This window comes from Trachypithecus francoisi, unplaced genomic scaffold (genome assembly GCF_009764315.1).
Source record: "Trachypithecus francoisi isolate TF-2019V2 unplaced genomic scaffold, Tfra_2.0 Lachesis_group8, whole genome shotgun sequence".
NCBI classification, from domain to species: Eukaryota; Metazoa; Chordata; class Mammalia; order Primates; family Cercopithecidae; genus Trachypithecus; species Trachypithecus francoisi.
Genome location: NW_022681473.1, coordinates 4,010,058 through 4,029,077, shown reverse-complemented (window position 1 = coordinate 4,029,077; position 19,020 = coordinate 4,010,058). Strand labels below are relative to the sequence as shown.

General features: G+C 56.7%; 1 protein-coding gene across 5 annotated transcripts in view; it reads right to left on the bottom strand.

Moving 5' to 3' along the window:
- Positions 1-19,020, bottom strand: part of SHANK2 (SH3 and multiple ankyrin repeat domains 2) — a 672,941-nt gene that overhangs the window by 17,094 nt on the left and 636,827 nt on the right. For all 5 annotated transcript variants that reach the window (XM_033203947.1, XM_033203946.1, XM_033203948.1 and 2 more), the window contains 5 exons: positions 18,485-18,620; positions 17,900-17,980; positions 7,969-8,099; positions 5,908-6,019; positions 642-3,048 (listed from right to left, as the gene is read on the bottom strand). In XM_033203947.1, coding sequence (XP_033059838.1) covers positions 642-3,048; positions 5,908-6,019; positions 7,969-8,099; positions 17,900-17,980; positions 18,485-18,620 — 2,867 coding nt within the window. The remainder of the gene's footprint in view (positions 1-641; positions 3,049-5,907; positions 6,020-7,968; positions 8,100-17,899; positions 17,981-18,484; positions 18,621-19,020) is intronic.

The window sequence follows — 19,020 nt, the reverse complement described above, 5'->3', positions numbered from 1 at the left end:
AATGGAAATAATGTAAACTCTGCATGATACTGTGAAGGGCTGACATGGACACAGCTGGAGGCTTCTGCCCCTGGGACAGGGTGGGCTGGCAGGGAAGAATGTACTGCACTTGGAGTTCACCAGTACAGTCATGACCCAGTGCCTCCCTAGCCCGCAAACCTGGTAGTGATGGGGGGAGAAGAACCCACACATGTATTCAGACACCTGCACCCGCCGCCCACCCACTCGCTGCCCTCTTGGGGCAGCTGGTCTCTTGCAACCAACTCGAAGCTTGGTTTGGGCTTTGGTGAGGCTCTAAATGGCCTTCTAGGTGGTCCTGGCAGAGATCTGGAGGGCACAGAGGAGAGAGTGGAGCTTCTCTTTGGAAGCCACGGTGGGGAGGGCTTCCAGCAACCTCATTTCATTACAGGTCTTTATGAGGGAGTGCTGTGTCCCACCAGAATGGCTGTGATCATTACTTGGCTGTCCCAGAGTCCAGGAGCATGAGAAAAAGAAGTGTTATTGCATTAACAGACGTGGCCCACACAGGCTTTACGAATTCCCCTCTTCGTGTCCGCTGGGGCTGCTACCCGAGGGTCTTTCCTGGTCAGCAGGGACAGTGCACGCGGAGTGGTGTGCACCTGCACCAACCGCGGACTTACCTTGGAGCGAGGCTGGCAGACTTGGCTCCCATGGGTGAATCCAGTCCTTCCCCCGGCTTTGCTGATTTCTCTCGGTTCATTTGCTGTAGGATAGAGTTCAATTCACTAATAACATTTGCCTTTGGGCCTGAGAGAATCGGGCTTTTGATCTCTGTGACGTCGCCCCACAACTTGGAGGTCCTTGGCTGGAGAACCTTGGCCATCCCAGGCTGGGCGCTGCCCGGCGGGGGCGGGGGAGCGGGCGGGGGGATAACAAAGCTATCTACATCCTCTTCCACGAGCGCGTCTTGATAAAGTGCATTGCTTTTGTGAATGATGGGCTTCATTTTTGGCTTAGGAGGTACTGGGGGTTTGTCAACCATAAATGCTTGCCCATCTGCATAGACTGTGCAGGTGTCCACGTTCTCTCCACCTTCGGAAGACAGGGTGGAGATGCTAGACACGGTGGAGATAGTGCTGGTCGTCTCGAGGTGGTGGTCGCTGCTACTCCGGCTGTCCACCTCCTCGATCCCAGAGTCGGCGACGGCGTCAAAGCTTTCAGGGGGTGGCAGGAATGAGGCAGGCAGACAGTTTGGAAGACTGGCTGGCTTCTTGCTGTCTGCAGAGTTGGTTGGTTGGCTGGAGTTCAACGAAGGGGACTGAGGGGTGTCGCTTTTCTTCTGCTTCACTAAGTCTGTGAGAGCCGGGACAGAAGCTGCCCGGTCATCGGGGATATCAAAACTATTTGCAAATTCCAGGGGAGGAGGCAATGGCTCTGTAAAAATAAAATCCTCGTCCAAGTCCACGGATGCCAGAGGGGGAGGAGGGATGCGGAATGGCAAAATCACCGCCTCTTCCATGGAGCCCACCGCCACGATGGTTCTGCCGGGCACAGTGGTGGGCTCGGGGGCAGCGGAGATCTGTAAAGCACCTTCGGTTTCGGAAACACCTTCTGGCACCTCGGACGGCGAGCTGTCTGGCTTCATCTCCACGTCTGCCTTCTCGTCCTCTTCCTGCAGGGCATTGTCCAGCTTAGTGGCGTCCACGGTATGGACCATCAGCAGGCCAGCTGACTTCTGTTGGGACGTGTCCATGATGTCGATCAACATGTTCTTCTTGTCGTCACCCTTCCGGTCTCGGCCCAGGTCGGTCTCGTACTTGTTCTCCGTCTCCTGCCGCCTCAGGGGTCCCCGAGTGTTCTGCCTGGTGACCGTAGGGAAGCCAGCATCTAGGCTGGGCCGCATTTTGGTATCAATGTAAAGAGGTTTGTTGAGGTCGGCCTTGGGGGCCTCCCCTTTGGGTCCCTGCTGAGACTCCTTCATGGCTCGGTCCCTTGCAGAGAGTGCCAGGGCCAGCGGGGAGCTGGGATCAAGCAGCCGCCCTGTGAGTGGGTGGACGTAATTCCCCGGTCCAGCTGTGCCGCTGCTTGTAGGGGGTACTGCTGGGCTGCTCTCAGGCCCCTGGGCTTTGGACGTGGAATTCAGCGGCCTCCCAGCCTCACCCTGAGCACTGGCCTCGGCGCCACCCACGAAATGGTTTTCGGGCTCCCTGGGCGTGGCACCCGGCATGGGGGATGACAGCTGCTCAGCGCTGTCCTCGTCAGCGAAAACCTCCTCCTCGGGGAACATGGAGGGCCGCGTCCTGGGGGCAGGTGGCCCCAGGCCCACATCCTCGTCCCCCAGGTCTGTGGAGAGGAAGGCCGGGGAGTTCCTCCTGGCTTCCAGCCGCTTCTCACGGTCGCGGACTGCTCCGGCGATGGCGGCGGCGAAGGGGCTGCTGACGGTCAGGCTTTCGTCAGCCCGCAGCTGGCATGGTGGCTCCGGGGCCTGGGGGTCGATCTCCATGCTGCTGCCCTGGCTGCTCTTGCCGCTGCTGCTGGTGGACGGCTCCTTCACGATGATGGTCGGGATAGGGATGGAGCACGTCTTCTCGGGGCTGTCCTCCACATTGGACTGCTTCACCAGCATCCCCTTTCGCCTGGCGGGCTTGGCGGGGACATAGACGGCTTTGCTGGCGATCTTCCCCACCTCTGAGTATGGGTTTTCGGGCATCTGGCCCCTCTTGTTGTGGAAGTTGGCCTGTGGGCCGGCGTGCCGACTGTAGAGGTCTTCCGAGTCCAGGGAGTAGCGGTCCAGCTCTCTCCTGAAGTACATCCCCTTCTCCCTCATCATGGTGGCCACAGTGTCGGACCTGGTGGCGGGGGACACCTTAGCGGCAGAATTCTGATTGAACGCAGGCTTAATTGTCCCGTAGACTCTTGGAGTTGGGGACTTGGGGCAGTTGTAAGCGGTGGGGGAAGGTGGTGGTGGGGACGGGGGCACAGACTGTGGTGGAGGGGGGATGTCCTCGGAGGTGTCCGGCATGGACAGGCTTCTGGTGAACTTCAGCATTGGAGGAGCCAGAAACTGCCGCTCTTCCTCTGTTATTCCTACAAGTAGAAGATAGGTTTAGCTTTAAGTCACAATAGCAACAAAGCCTAAGTTCCTAGGAACGTGCGATATGCTACGTCTCCACAAACTCACAAGTTCAGATGGTGAACGGGTATTCATGAAACACAGCACAAGCCACAATGCCAAGTGGTTAGTCACGTGGCCCATCGTGAGCCGAAGGACAAGAAAGGGAAGGACAGAAAGGCCCTGGGGATGCTGTGAGTGCGCTGCTGCTGCGGGACCTCCAGGCACAGGCTGCAGCAGGGGAGCTCTGTGAGGCCAGGGCAGAAGGGCTCCTGACGCTGAGCTGTGTGCCAGTCTGCGGGCCAAGTGGGCAGCTTGCCTTGGGGCTGCATGTGTGTGTGCGCACGTGTGCCTGTGCTGGCATTGTGCTTGGGGCGGGGTTGGCTAGACCAGGAGGTGTCCTTCCACCACGCCCCTTCAGACATGGTAAGGGCTCCTGGGGGGGTTTTAGGGCAGGGGCCTAAGGCTGTCACCTGTCCATGTGAAATGAGAGCAAAGGGGTGCGGGTACTGCTGTGTTTATGTGACAAGGATGGTGTACAGTCCACCATCCAGATGGCACTTGAGCCCCGCGGCTGCCCAGATGTACAGGGAGGCCTCTGCCACCCTGAGCGAAGCCATCTGCCCACGGTTGGCTGTGTGTGTGCTGGGAGGAGGTGCTTTTCTTCCAGGGTCACGTGAATCCTTTAATTGCCTGACTTCACTGGGCCCCACTAAGGGTTCTGTGTGTCCTGGAGCTCTCTGGACCCTCAGAGAGGTGGATGGCTGGGGAATGCCAGCTCAGAGGAGGGGTCATGTGGGCTCTAGAGCCTGGCCCTGAGGGGAGGGAGCCCAGGTTCCTTTAAAGATCCCGGCCTGGCCGGGCGTGGTGGCTCAATCCTGAAATCCCAGCACTTTGGGAGGCTGAGACGGGCGGATCACGAGGTCAGGAGATCGAGACCATCCTGGCTAACACAGTGAAACCCCGTCTCTACTAAAAAAATACAAAGATCTAGCCGGGCGAGGTGGCGGGCGCCTGTAGTCCCAGCTACTTGGGAGGCTGAGGCAGGAGAATGGCGTAAACCCGGGAGGCGGAGCTTGCAGTGAGCTGAGGAGATCCGGCCACTGCACTCCAGCCCGGGCGACAGAGCGAGACTCTGTCTCAAAAAAAAAAAAAAAAAAAAAAAAAATCCCGGCCCGAGCTAGGAGTAGGATCCTAAGCCAGACCTCAGTGAGCCCCTTCTGGATCCCAGTGGCAGCCCTGGAAGTGGTCCTGTCAAGACCCTCTAGAGCAGGGGCTGAGAGCCCAGCGGACCACCATGATCACAGCTGACAGAACCTCATATTGGCACAAAGTATGAGTTGACCTAATGAAAATACGTGGATGTTGAGTGTGTGGGGATGCAGCTGAGGTCCTACAACAGCCAGCAGCGTGGCCTGAGGGTTCTCTGGGTGTGTTGCCTGGGTGTGACTTTACAGACTGTTCAACAGCTCAAGACACAGACACGTCAACAGGAGCACTCGGAGAAGGGAAGCGAGACACGCACACACGCAACGACAGACGCACGGCACGGGGATTTCATGTCAGGAGCATGCAGGGTTTTCAAAGAGGTAGCAAAATAAATTACTTGAAATGAAAAAAAATTCCTAGGACAAACTACAATAATTTATTCCAATGAAAACTTCCATTCGATAAGGGTATTCCAAATTTAACATACTCCTTGTGGGAGGACATTTTGGCATTGCAAAGATGGCTCGTTCAAGGCGTTCTCCATTGACCAGTCACTCTGAGTTGGTTGTCTGGCAATTATGTTCCCAAGGAGTACTAATTTAAGAATACACCTTATAAAGTAAACTGGGTTACATTCAGATTACAGATTCCAAACCATAAGGGTTCACTAACCTGATAGAAAGATTCTGCTGTCTGACAGGAGGAAATCAGTTGTTATTAACCAGTAACCGCAAGACAAATACGCAGCTCTCCCTGAGTTTGCTGGTGCAGGGGGAGCTTTAAGCACAGCAGACACTGCCTCCATGGCCACTTACTGCCTAGTGCCTGCCTACAGTCATCCACCTCAGACTCACAAGCACACTGCGCTTTTGCACAGCAGCCCAGAGGCGTTTCCAGAACACACAGGACAGTGCCCCTGGGGTGGGCTGGGCAGACCAGAGTCCCAGGGTTGCCCCCACAACTCTCACAGGGCAAGGGCCTTAGCTGCTATCAGAATTGACACAATAAAGGCAATGCTGAATTATCTCACAAAGGGACTGTCTCAAAGGGTCAAGTGTGACCTTGTCTCAAGGTCAAGTGTACTTTTGCCTGCAACAGAGTCAACAGGAATAATTGTGACATTAAGAAGAAAGGAAGGCAGTTTTCTGCAACACACAGTACATTATTTCATTAGAATTCGAGACCCTGACCAGACCACCCTTGGAAATATATCTGCTGAGCTCATCCTCCAGGCCTGGTGGTGGCCGGGGAATGCAGGGAACCCACTCGCCCTTCCCACCCTGAGCAGGGCAGGGTGGGGCAGGGGGGCTGGCTCGGACCCCCCTGCCCCCCCTGCCCCTTTACTCTGCTGGAATTATCACAGATAACTGGGCTTTAAGATTACAGAAGCCACAGTGGATTTTGTGTCCTTCGGGGGGCATAAGTTTCATGCCATTCAGATGTTCCAATGGCTCCCTGGTGGGCAAGGCCAGGTTCCTACCCTCTGGTAGGTAGGCTGGCAGGGCCTTGCTGGGGTGAGATGCCAAGGCAACTGTGGCAGGCCCAGGGGTCAGAACTCCCGAGGAGCTCTAAGGCTGTTTGAAAGCCCAGGGGCAACTTCTGTGGGGGAGTGCCACACTTCTTACCTATTGATTTCTGCCTTCGCATCGTACCTCGAGGGATGCCCAGAAATGGGGCTTTTGGGCTCCCAGGAACAGTGGGCGTCATCACGGCGATTCCTTGGCGTTCATACACAGACTGCAAACCGGAGAGCCTAGGGTGAGATGCAGCCCTGGCCAGCCCTCACCCAGGGTCACAGGGCCCAGAGGCCACAAGGGAACGTCTGTCACTGTGGCTTCCCCAAGCTGCTTCTGGAGCCACCTCAAATCTCCAGTGGGGCTGATGAGAACCACAGCACTGAGGACCCAGGAAGGGCCCTCTCTAGGTGCATTTCCTGTTCACTGCAGCTGCTATTGGCCTCTGGCCCTGTTAGGATGGCAGCATGCCCTGTTCCATGGAGATGTGGTCTGCTGCAACACCATTTGCCAGAGCAGCTGGACAGACACGTCTCTCTGAGATGGGGGCCAGGCTGGATGTCCCGTGGGAAAGGGCACAGAGTGGTGGGCAGTGGGGTCTGGCCTGGGTCCATACCCTGCTCCCCATGTGCCATGTGACCATCAAGTCCTTCCATAGGAGCTACCGTTTCCTCTTTCATAAAATGGGCTCATGATACTAGCCCCACAGTATGTGCAAAGGCCAACCAGGTATTAGCATAGTGTGTGCCAGCAAGCGTGAGCATGCCCTGGAGCTGCTTGGGGGCATGGTGTGGAGTCTGCAGCAGCAGCTGTCCCCGGCCTCCTCCCTCCTCGGCCTATTCCAGGAGGAGCCTAGAGCTCCCCTCCTCCACCTTGGAAGCAGAGTCCTGGTGCTGCCAACCCTTTCACTTCCCCAGGCTGCTGCTTTGTTTGCAAAACTGAGATGGCTCAGGGCCCCAAACTCATAGTATTGAAGGCCAACCCAGAAGAATATCAGATGCGGAAGCTCAATGGAAATATTCGTGGGCAAGCTTTTATCACTCCAGCTTGGAGATGCAGTTTCCATGTGTCCACAGCCTCTGTTTGTCTCACTGTATGGCCCTGAGGCTGGAGGGGGAAATTGGGAGGTCGAGGGCACTTTGTCTCAGACACCCCCCAACTAGATGGGGCACATGGGTGCTGCGAAGGACTGAGAACAAAGAGGGAGGCAAGGACGGGCAGGCAGGGCCTGAAGGGGAAGGCCCCTTGTGAAGTTCAGAGGTGATGGGAGGAGGTGTGAGAGCAGATATTTTAATTGTAACCATTAACAGTTGTTTAATGCACATTACAGAAAAGCCTTGTGGTAAATTTATAATATTTATAGGTGTTACTGTTCAAGAAAAGGCTAGACATAGTGAGGCAGTTTGATACTGGTTCAAAGGGAACACTAAGTTAGGTAAGCAATCACGACAGATAGGCAGTGCCAGAATCTGACATCAGGCTCAGATGGCTGCCTCTGGAAAATGGAGAAGCAATCCAAGGGTCCAGGAGGCCACGCCTTCCTCAGGATGTGCCCGGGGGAATCAAGCAGCCTCTGCCCCAGGCCCTTTTCCAGCTGTGTGCCCTCCTGACTGCCTAGGGAAGGTGACCATGGCATGGGCAGCCTGCTCTGAGCCAGGCACCCACTCTACCCAGCAGACACTGAAGCCCTTCGTGGCACTTCGGGCTCCGAGGACAAGTGCTGCCCAGGATCTCGGAGCACATGGGGGACTGCCACATGGGATGTGGGACAGACGGCCTCTTCCACACCGGAGCATTTCTGTGCTCTGGGTGGACCAGGAGGCAAGATCACCTCTGTCTGAAGCGTGCGTCAAGGCCCCTTACATCCGTGTGTTCACAGGTCCTCAGCAAAGTATGACAGGGGACACCTTTGAGGGTCAGGGCACTGAGTGAGCAGAGGCAGTCAGTGCAGTAAGGGAGTGGCAGGGCTTGGATGTGGCCTGCTCTGTCCCACCACTGGGAGCCTGCACGGACCCGGCTGTTCGTCCTGTGGCTACTTAGATTTGGGCCCCACCTCTGGACAGCATGAACCAGACATGACAGCATGTGCGCCTCAGCTACTGAGACAGCCCACCCACTTCCTGGGTCACTGCCGGCCCCTGCCCCGCGTGGTCCCAAGGTACAGCCACTCACGTTCATGTCTGAGCCCGCCGGGAAGCACCGGCTGCTGGGCCGCTGCTTGATGGTCGCCACCCTTGGTTCCACGGCCATGTTCTCAGCAGCACGGGAGGGCTTGGAGGCCGGGACTATCTCCTCGGGTTTATCTGCAATAGAACCGTGAGGATTGGAGCAGCATCACCAGTGGGGGAAGCTGGGCGTCCATAGGAAAGCGCACAGGTGCAGCAGCCACTCCAGCATCCAGAACTGTGCAGGGGGCATGTGCCTCTGCCACATGCATTCCCACTGGGGCATGGGCTCCTTTCCCAGACCTTATCCTCGGAGGCAGGCACGAGGTGTGGACATAGAAGACCCTCCGCAGCTCTGTCGCCTCCTTGGAAGTGCCCAGCCCGCCAAGGACTCTGAAGCTTTTTGGGACATTGTTTTTGTTTGTTTGTTTTTTTTTTTTGAGACAGAGTCTTGCTCTGTCGCCCAGGCTGGAGTGCAGTGGTGCAATCTTGGTTCACTGCAACTTCCACCTCCCAGGTTCAAGCAATTCTCTTGCCTCAGCCTCGCGAGTAGCTGGGATTACAGGCACCTGCCACTACGCCCGGCTCATTTTTGTATTTTTAGTAGAGATGGGGTTTCGCCACGTTGGCCAGGCTGATCTTGAACTCCTGACCTCAGGTGGTCCACCCCCCTTGGTCTCCCAAAGTGCTGGAATTACAGGTGTTTGGGCCATTTCTTTAGTGGAATCACTTTATTCTTACTAATGGGATTTATTCTTGTGAGGGTTAACTAAACTGACTTTTTGAATTTTTTTTTTTGTTTTTTTAAAAAGAGACTCAGAAATATGGTTCCTTTGTAACTGTGATTGCCAAGACATGAGGACCTGCCATCCAAAGCAGTGTGGGTGTTTCAGAAGCCAGGGTGCTCAGGGGCCCCAGGCATTCGTAAGTATTGCAGAGGGAAGGTCTCTGTTTATTTTCCCCAACGCAGAACCTTCCCATTTCCTTTTAAAAAATGAAAGCCAAAATTGAGTTATAAGGGATCCTTAGCAATTAACAAAAGCTTTTTAAAAAGGACATTTACAGCACTTTTTTTTTTTTTTTTTTTAAACTTGAAAACTGAAGCACATCCTGGAGCTCTCCTGATACCTTAGCTTCATCTCAGGGTATTTGGGATCAGGCATAAGGGTGTGTCTGGGCTGTTTAAATGCACCGGGCCCTGTGCCACTGAGACCTGGAGAACCGGTCTTCCAGTCCCGATTGTGGAAAAGGTGACCCCAGCTGTACTTCTGAGATGTCACTGGGTTGGGACAAAGCCAGTGCGGTGCCTGGTGGGTGTACCCCATTCTGAGCCTTTGAGACAGCACTGGCCTTACTCCCTGGGGAGAAGCAGGCCATCTAGAACATTCTGCCTTCTGGCCTCCCTAAGCCCACTCTTGGCATCTGGTGGCCTCTCATGAAGTGTATGCTAAAGACCTGCCCAGACTTTGAGCCATGGGGCTATTGTGTGGGTCAGAGCTGAGCAGAGTGCAGGGAGGAAGGCCCCCATCTCCAAGTTGTTCTTCAGGATGAGGCGGAAGTTACCTGTCATGGCAGCTTCTCATGGGGAGCTGACCCATGGGCAAAGCTTCCAGAGCCACAGCATGGCTCAGGGTTGTCCAACACAAAGGCACCAGGCTCCTGACAAAGGCAGCCCAGACCAGAGGTCCCCACAACAGAAGTTTGGGGAGAAGAAATGGGGGTGTGCTGGGGACACTGAGCCGGGCACCCTGTGATGGCCCCTCAACCTTGCAGAGCAGCTGAGACGTACATAACTCTGACACCTGTGGACACTCTCATGGGAGAGTCCGCATGAGAGGCCTGTGTTCCAGACCCTTGGACCAGTCCTGCCCGCACTGGGCCAGAACCTCAGGTCAGTCTATACTTTTTTTTTTTTCTTCTTTAAGATGGAGTCTCGCTGTCACCCAGGCTGCTTGGCTCACTGCAACCTCCACCTCCTGGGTTCAAGCAATTCTCGTGCCTCAGCCTCCTGAGTAGCTGTGCGCCACCATGCCCAGCTAACTTTTGTATTTTTAGTAGAGATGGGGTTTCACCATGTTGGCCAGGCCGGTCTCAAACTCCTGACCTCAAGTGATCTGCCCACCTTGGCCTCCCGAAGTGCTGGGATTACAGGTGTGAGCCACCACGCCAAGCCATATGTTTTTAGCCTTCAAACAAGGAGGGGGAAGAAAAGGCAGGAGAATGTGCAGCAGAGGCCATATGGCTGCCATGCCCAGCACACTTACCATTGGGCCCTTCAGGGAGGCATTTGCCGACCTCTGGCCTGGACCACGTTTCCAGTTGTCAGCAAAATGTCAAGTGTTCACGCAAAGCAAGAAAGCCCTTGCCCCGTAGTGTCCGGGCAGCCCAATCTCCCCCCACAGCACTCCCCCTTCATGACCAAGTCCAGCTGACCAGGCCTGCGGCCTCACTGGGCCCCAATGCTGCATCCCTGCGCACGCATTCTCTCCTGTGATTCCTGGACCCACAAGCCCTGCTGGCTCTTTGACGAGCCTGATGCCTCCTTGGGGTCTTGTCATTCCCCCAGTGGATGCTAAGCATCTGCTCCTCAGGGAACTGGTCAGGCACGGTAGGAAACTCGATTCTCATCTCACTTGGCAGTGGGGACATCCTGGCTGCGACCTGTGACCCCAGCCCAGAGCCGTGCTGTCCTCACCTGTGTTCAAGACCCTCCTCTTCTGCCCTCCTCAGCCCAGCTCCTCCGGCTGCAGCAGGTGCTGCATGGCTGCCTCGTCTCACATTCCCTTTGCTAGGGTCCCTGTCAATCTCTCTGGGCTGCACGGGCCGGGTCCACCTGCCATGGTTCCAGCAATTTGCTTCCTCCAAGGAGCTTTTCCCCTCCTAGGGCTGGGGTGGAACTCCTTGGATGGCTGGGGTCGAATTTGTTTCTGTGCAGGCCTCTCTGCCCTGGCCTTGCCCATCAGCTCAGGACCAGGCTGACACTTGGGTGATCTGCTTTGGCTGGCTGTGACGTGCAGCTCCAGCTTGGTCTGTCCCTGGAAGTGGGGGTGCTAGGCAGTGGCTATTCTTTGCCTCAACTGAGATGTGGCCGCTGGTGGCCCCCAGAGTATTTTTCTCCAGTGAAACAGGGGTTGAGATGTGCCTCCGTCACCAGGGAGTTATGTCCCACAACTGTGGTGAGCCAGGGCACTGTGGGGTGGGGATGCCCCAGACCTGCTTGCTGACAGTGCTGGCCTGGGCCCCTCCTCTGACCCCAGTGGAGGGTGAGGCCTGAGTGGGGTGCAGCATGTACCTCCATGAACATGACCCAGAAGGGATGCCACCAAGTTAGGGGAAGAACAGCTGGAGCCCAACAAAACATCCCATGGGCGCATTCCAGGTGGTGAGCTCTGGGGACCCCACAGAATCCAGCCCGCCGGATACTAGCCGGATACTAGACGCAGGTGCACACAGGGGAGGGTGCCTTCCTGGCTGCCACCTGCCTGTGCTCAGGCCTGCACCTGTGGAGATGCAGGAAGGCCCATCCGAGCCAGAAACCCCTGGGCATCCCTCCTGTGTCATGAACTCCTTCTGGCTGGACTTCCAGGCTATGGTAAGCTCAGAGGCGAAGGTGGCAGCCAGGGCTGAATAGCTGAGGTGAAGGAAAGTTATCAGCACTGAACATTGACAGAGGTGTCAGACCCAGAAGATGCAGGAGAGCCAAGGCCCTGCAGGGGAAGGCCTGAGCGCAGGTGGGTGTGGGACGGCTATGGCCAGGCTCCGCTGTGCTGTTGGCCATGTCTGGGCACATCAAAGAAGGAGGGACTCTAGGGCGTAACAGCTTTCCTGGGATTATAATTTAAATGAGCCAAATCTTCAAGAAGCTCCTGTTTCCAACTGGGCCCTTCCAGAAGCCATGCGTCTGCTTTTTATGTATTAACAAACTCCACAGCTGATGAGGCTCGTTCATTTCCATCCACTGCACACTAAGGGTCTGCTGCCTGGCCTCCCCGGGGCACTGCCTTGAATCCTCACATTCCCAAAATGAACAGGCTACAGGCTGTGATTTTAGGACCTCAGGGCCTGTGGGGGGCATCTTGCCAAATACACCTCATGTAAATGTGTGCCCAGGGTAAAGGACAGGTGTCCTGGTCAATAATGACAACCATCCCTGAATCGGGGAGGTTCTGGGCTGGTCATCCTGTTTCTCATCCTCATGAGAAGCTGGCTGTAGTAAAGGGACTGTTCCCTTGTTGAAGAGAAAACATTTCAGGTCTGAGATGCGTAAGGCCATACAGGGGCAAACCATGGGACCAGGCGGGAGCTGGGGCTGGCATTGAGGTCCCCCGAGCCTTGTGCCTGCCATGTGGATGGGCTGCCCAGCCCTGGGCCCTGGTGGGCAATGGCTGCAGAATGTTTGTTTGGAAATGATTGGGGTCAGCACTGGCACGTTCTGCCTCATTCAGGAGAACCACGAGGCGGGGGTGGGGGCGCCCTTCCCATCATCACAGTCGCCACGTCGGAGGGTCAAGTCCCTGCAGGTGCATCCCTGAAGCTGTGGCCACTTTGACTGTGGACGCTTGGTCTGTTTTAAACCTTTCCCTTCCCAGTAACCCCAAAACAAACGTTCTTTTGAACCAGAACAGGTGAGAGCAGCCAGGTGTATTGGGGTGACAGGGTCAGGGGCTAGCATTCCTTTTTAAGTTAGAGTTAGTGTAATTCAAATGAAAAAGGAAAACCCTGCATTGGTCCCCCACAGGGGGGTGGGTCCTGCCTGGCCCTTGTCTCTTGGGGATGTGGGCAGTGGGAGCGTGCTGGCCTGACTTGCTTAGTCCCTATCTTGGAGATCTTGTTTACCAGGATATGGAGACTTTTCAGAAAAGCCACAGGACTGCAGATTCCTGCTTCTCATTCTAGACTCCTAAGGATTATGCTTAATTTATAAAAGCTCAGAACTAGGTCTTTATTCAGGGACTCCGGATGAAGGGGATTAGCGAATCCGGCCCCTGGCAGTCTTCGAATGAAGTGCTCAGTGACTGAAAACGAGCCTCAGACAGATTTGAAACTGTCAAATCCCAAAATACTCCAGTGAGGAGCTGATGAAGATGCCCCAGCAGTCACCCGTATTTCAGCCCTCTGAGCAAGCGTGTATTCTCTCTAGAAGACACACGTGATGCTGACCAGGCACAGGAAAAAGGGAGGGGAGGTGGTAGGTTTGTCACCTGCCTGCCCTTCCTGTTACCAGAGACCCCCCAGCCCATGAGCTGACTCTGGACCAAGGGCTGACTTCCCTGCAGGTTCCCCTGATAGGGGGCACGAAGCAGCGTGCCCCGTGCTAGAGAAACCTTGCCACTGCTCTGCATCCTCAGCAAGTCACTAAGGGAGTCACCAAATCGAGGAGTGGCACAATCCCAGCGTCCATGCTGAGGCCGGGAGGCCCAGGACCACACAGGCACCCGGTGGCCAAGTCTCCTGCTTCCCCAGGTAGGAAATGGGCTCTGCATTGAAGCGGCGCTAGGTCCACTGTCCAGCGAGTTCCTTTGCCTGTGGCCACACGGCAGGCCCAGAGCCTGGAAGCCAGCTCCATTGAGGGGCAGAGTGCCCAGCTGTTTCCCCATCGACTCTTCAGAACCTTCTGGGGGAAAGCAGCAGACCAGACCCTGAGGAGGGCTACATAGGGCTGCTCCAGCTCTTCAGCTTTCCATGGTCTGCTTCACATCCTCTGAGATGATCCAGGGACCCTGTCGGTTCTCAACCACTGCTCTCTCCCCTTATGTGAGCTTGAAGTGGTCTGTCTACCTCTCTGGAGGTGCAGTGCCACTACATCCTGTCTCTGGGTGAGAGAGTATAAATGTCACTCCATTTCGAAAAGGAAAACACACACATCTGCAGTGCCAGATGTTAGAGGACAGAAGCCGTGTGTGTTAGAAGCAGCGGCTGTTGCCAGCTGGCTTCTTGGTTTAATCTTCCAAAGAGGCAGTGCAGGGTGGGAAGTATGTGCTTAGACCCTGGTGGACTGGTCCTGGCCCGCAGATCTGAGTCACACACCTTCCAAGGGCTAGAGTCTGAGGGTACAAGTCAGAGGTGCCTGGTAGGGTGGAGGCCACAGTCCCCTTCATGTGCCCGGGGGCAGAGGCCCCACCCCAAATCCTGCCTGACAGCTGGCTTCTGCCTGAGCCCAGCACAGGGTCTGGGGTCTAGGGCAGGTGCTCAGAGAACACTTAAATACTAAACAAAGATTTTACAGATGGAGAACTGAAAACCTGGGACCATTAAGCAGGGTAAAGCTAGCAGGGACAGAGTTGGGATTTGAGGTGCTTTGCCAGGGATGTTAAGATAAATGACCATGCACCGGGGGGCTTAAAACAATGGAAACCTCCTGCACAGTTCTGGAGGCTGGAAGTCCAAGGTCAGGTTCCTTCAGAGGGTCTGGGGAGGATGAAATCCATGGTGTTTCTTGGCTTGTTCCTTCTTTACAAGGACACGCCACTGGATGGATTTAGGGCCCACCCGAGTCCAGCATGACCTCATCTTGATTAGATCTGCAAGGATCCTATTTCCAAATACGGTCCCATTCACAGAACTTTGGGGGTCACTTTTCAACCCAATACAACTGCAAAGGCCTGACTTTTGTTCCACATGGCCTTTCTGGAGTGTGGTGAGTGCTTTTTCCGAGAGGCCAGGCTTCCCAGAGACGGGTGGAGGCAGCACCAGGGTCCTGGAGCATTTGCCACGCACCCAACGTGTGCTCCACACTTCGCGTGTGCAACGTGGGATGTGCTCATGGCCCGGGAGGCAGGGGCTGTCGGTACCTCTCGGTGTCTTCAGTCCCCAGCTGGACCCCCCCCAGTGTGACCAGGCCGGGCCACGGCTGCTGGTCCCTTTGGGGTCTCCCTGCCCCCGTTATAGCTGGGGTTGGGGCTCTGGGGCATTTAAGCTCAAATTTGTAGTCAGGTTCTCTTGCTCAGACGGGAGGTGGATGTTCTCTCTCTGGAGCTTCTGGCCGTGCTATGTGTGGACTCTGCCTGGCCGTGCAGGCTGTGCCTCTTATCTTCTGATGCCACCCTGGGGGAGAAGGGCAGTGTGGATGGGGCCAGGTCCCAGCAGGCCACAAGCGCCCACAGCGGCTCAGCCACCTGAGTCCCGAACTGTTCTCCCTGACAAGGGACTTCTGTTGTCCCGCGCTGTTCTGGCAACTGGGTCCCTGGCACCCATGGTGGGGGCATCTTCCTCGGGTAGGTGATGAATAGAGGCCGTTCCTGTGAGCTGGGGTTTGGCCTTGGATTGAAGGGGCGTTCACACAGAAACGTCATTGCGCGACATAGAAAGAAGGGTATTCTGTATCCCGGGCATCCACATCCTCGGCGCAGCAATGGGGCCTAGAAAGCCTGCTGGGAGTTTTCTGGGCAGCCGTAGGATGCTGGTGCAAGCCCAGGGCTGCTGCACAGAGGCCACTGGGATGACACAGGCGGGGGCGGTAGGCAGGGACAGCCAGGAGAGGAGGCAGTGGTGGTTCTATGCCCACTTCACCCATTCTCATCTAACATGACTGGGACACAGTTAAGATGTGCCTTAGGGCCAGTGCCTCTGGCCAGATGCTAGGGTCCTCCCAACTCCAAGAGATGAATTAAAAGCTGGGAGTGCTGCTTTTAATTGTTGGGGGAGCTGTGTCCAGCAGCAGGCGAGCAGTACCCCCAGTGTGCTTGCTGCTGTGAAACGGGGGACCCGAGTCTATCTGGGGCCTGCGGTCCACCTGCCCACTCCATGGTGACTGCCAGTCTCCCACTCCACACCAGCCCTGGGTGGGGAGGTGTAGCCAAAGAGCTCACCCTGCTCCCTTCTCCCCCCAGTGCCAGGCACGGGGCACAGGGCAGCCTCTTGGGGAGTGGGTGATTTCTGGGCCTTAAAGGGAGGCAGTTCCTGCCCACCACAAAGGGTTCCTGAGGGTCAGGAATGCAGCCAGGGGCTCTGCTCGCCTGCAACCCCCCATCCAGGGAGCCCCATGTGATTCAGGCCCCTGGGAGGCCTCACAGACAGAGCTTGAAGGCTGCCCAGCTAAGACCAAACAGGGGTCCTGCCAGCTTCACGGTCATGACGATGTGAACACAGGTCAGGGAAGAAACACAGGACACGCTGGGGAATCACAGACAGGAGAAGCCAAGCAGAAAAAACAGACAGACGGATGTGCTCCAGGGTGGGGCTCCTCGGGCAGGACCCGGTGGGAGAAGGCAACACAAGGCTTTGCGGCACACTCAAGACTGCACGGCGTCACAAAGGAGGTTTCTGTTCCACGGGGGTGGTGATGGGCAGGGGGCTGAGACAGACACCGGGCCTCCCTTACCCTTCTTCTTCCGGACTGAGGCTTGCAAACAGAAAGGGGAGCGCCGTGAGCCACCAGGATGCAGCGCCCGCCCGCAGCCTACACTCGGGCCTCGTCAGCTCCGGGCGCCTCAGGAGCAGGCTGGGCCGGCACTGGGGCAGCGGGCAGGGGCTGTCTGGAACGCTGCGCTATCCACAGAGCAGCAAACCTTGGCTGCCCGCACAACTCTGTCCTGTCTGCCCTGCTCGTTAACCTACTGCCTGGCAGTGGAAAGGGGCTTTCCTTCTTCCTCAGCACCTCTTGTCCCACCAGCACCCTGCCAAAGTGGGGGATGAGTTCTCAGAGCAGAGGTGGTGGGGCCAGCCTTTAGAGCGCACCTGTGGCCTTTCCTGCCTCATTGCTTTGTTTCTTGACTGAGCTGAGCTCGCGGGGGCACCCCTTGGAAAGATGAGAGCTGCAGGGTTTGTCCCTCAGGCGAGCCCCAGGACAGGCCTCTGTGGAGACGGCGTGGAGGCTGGCCACCTCCTCCATCGACAGTGAGGCTGGGGCATGTGGAAGCGGGTTTCCCACGCGGGGCACTACTGGTTCTGGGTGGGTGGGGCAGTGCCACTGCAGGGCTGCTCTTTTGGATTGAGGCCTCACGCCTGTCCTCAGACTCCAGCCCAGAACCTTGTGAGAGGCGGCCTGGCCACCCTCAGCACCCTTGGCCGAGGAAGGATGACTACTGCTTCACCACTGTGGCAGCGCTTGCTAGACCCCTCTCGGGAAAGCTGCCTGTGCCAGGAGTGCAGGGAGGACAGGGCCTGTGAGTGAGAGTACCGGTCGGGGCTTGGCTCTCAACCTCCTGGGCCAGCTGGACTGGACCGTGGGCCTTGGGCAGGGGCTCATTTCTGTGACCATGTAAGCTGCCTTCACCAGCTCCAATTTGTGCTCCAGTGGAGCAAACAATTCCACCCACACGCCATTTCTGTGTGTTTCAGAGCCACCCTCTTTCCAAAGGTGTCCCTGGGCTCCATGGTGACTCCCCGGAACAGGATCCTGCGTGGCCAACATGGCCCACGTGGCTGCTTGTCGCCCTTCCTCTGTCTACAAGATGGAGTCAGAGGGCCAGAGCCTCTCTCTGTTCCTTGCAGACCTTATACAAAGGTGCCGGGAGCTCCCTAGGCCTGCTGTGCAGACCGGACTGCTCTGCCAAGCCCACGCTATCTACACAGATCCCCGGAAGATGGAGCCTTCTGGTCTGAGCCACATGGGGAGCAGCTCGCACAGGCCTCTGAGGCCTGGGCTGAGATGGATGTTGGTGGGGGTGCCCTAGACAGCAGGGGGAGCTGCTTTGGGGACCCAGTGGGGCTGCTTACCTTTATCCACTAGTGAGAGGCCCAAAAATTCAAAACAAAACAATGTTAGATAAACAGAAAAGAGGAAAGGCAGGACTAGCAACAACTCCCCGCGCGGCTCCGAGGGAAGTGCACACGTGGGGCTGCTGGGCATGCAGGGGCACTTCCTGACACATGTCTGGGCACAGGGGCAGGAAGGGGGTAGCAAGCAAGCATGGGGTCATGCACAGCCTGCTGCTTTGCAAAGGGCAGCTCAGGGACAGGCATGGCGACTATGGGGCTGGGCCGGGTGTGTGACTTACCAAGCTCCTCCAGCTCTGAGGTCATGGACTTGGAGCGCAGGGTGAGGGCCGTGGTCGGTGCTCGCTTTGGAGGCGGGGGAGCTGGAGGGCAGAGGAGAGATGGGTGTGAGACCCCAGACCATGTTTCCAGACATAGGAATAAGGCCACCGGTGGCCCTGTGGCTGGCAGGTGGGTCTCAGGCTGTTTGGCTGCGGTGGTCAGGGATTGTGCAGGTGTGCTTATGATGGGACAGGACTGGTGCTCAGGAGGATCTTGCTGTATCTCTGAACTGCAGTGCAGAGCCTGCCCTCTCATGGGTGGGCCTGGGCAGGGGGAGGGAGGGGACGGGACACTGAGTCAGAAGCCTGCGGAAGGGACACCTGCTAGTGACTAAAAGGGCACTCCTGGTGGATGTGCCGGCAGCCTGTGAGCCCCAGGTCACTGTCATGGGCTCTGGCGGCAAATTTCAGCCTTGTCCCTGTTCCTGGGCTCTCAGAAGTGTGGAATCAGCTGGAGAGAGGGCCCACTGCCCCCCAGCTATCCTGCCCACCCCCACCCACCCCGGTAGGGCCCCAGGCTGGAGCTGGGCAATGTGGGGCGTGTACCTTTCTTTCTGGCAGTGTCGTCGGGGTCCAGATTCCTGGTCACTGTGACCACTTTAAGGACCAGGTGATTCCCTCCCTGCCGGATCATGTTCACCACCTGCCTGTGGCCGACTTTGACAACATTCTCATTGTTAACCTGTGGGAAGGCGGGGAGGATGGCGTCAGTGAGAGCCAGCGGAGAGCAAGACAGCCAGCATCCACCCAAGGCAGAGACATGTGGGCTCCTAAAAGGGGGGAGAATGCAGGGAAACGAACGGAGTGAGACCGTCATCATTTTGGAAGCAAAGGTGCTTTTGGGGAAAGCAGAATGAATGCTGCTGTGACTGTGGGTCACTTAACTGTGGCTGAGGAGGCCAGGGCAGGCCAGGGGAGGCGGGGAGGCCCTCCTATGACACTGCAGCTCTCCACTGAGTCCTCTACAGCTGCTGTGGAGGAAGGGCTGATTCCTATTTAACCTGAGCATCCTTACGTGCTCACTCTTACAGGCCTGGGGCAATTTTCACGGCCACCAAGAGACTGCATGTGAAGAGCCTGAC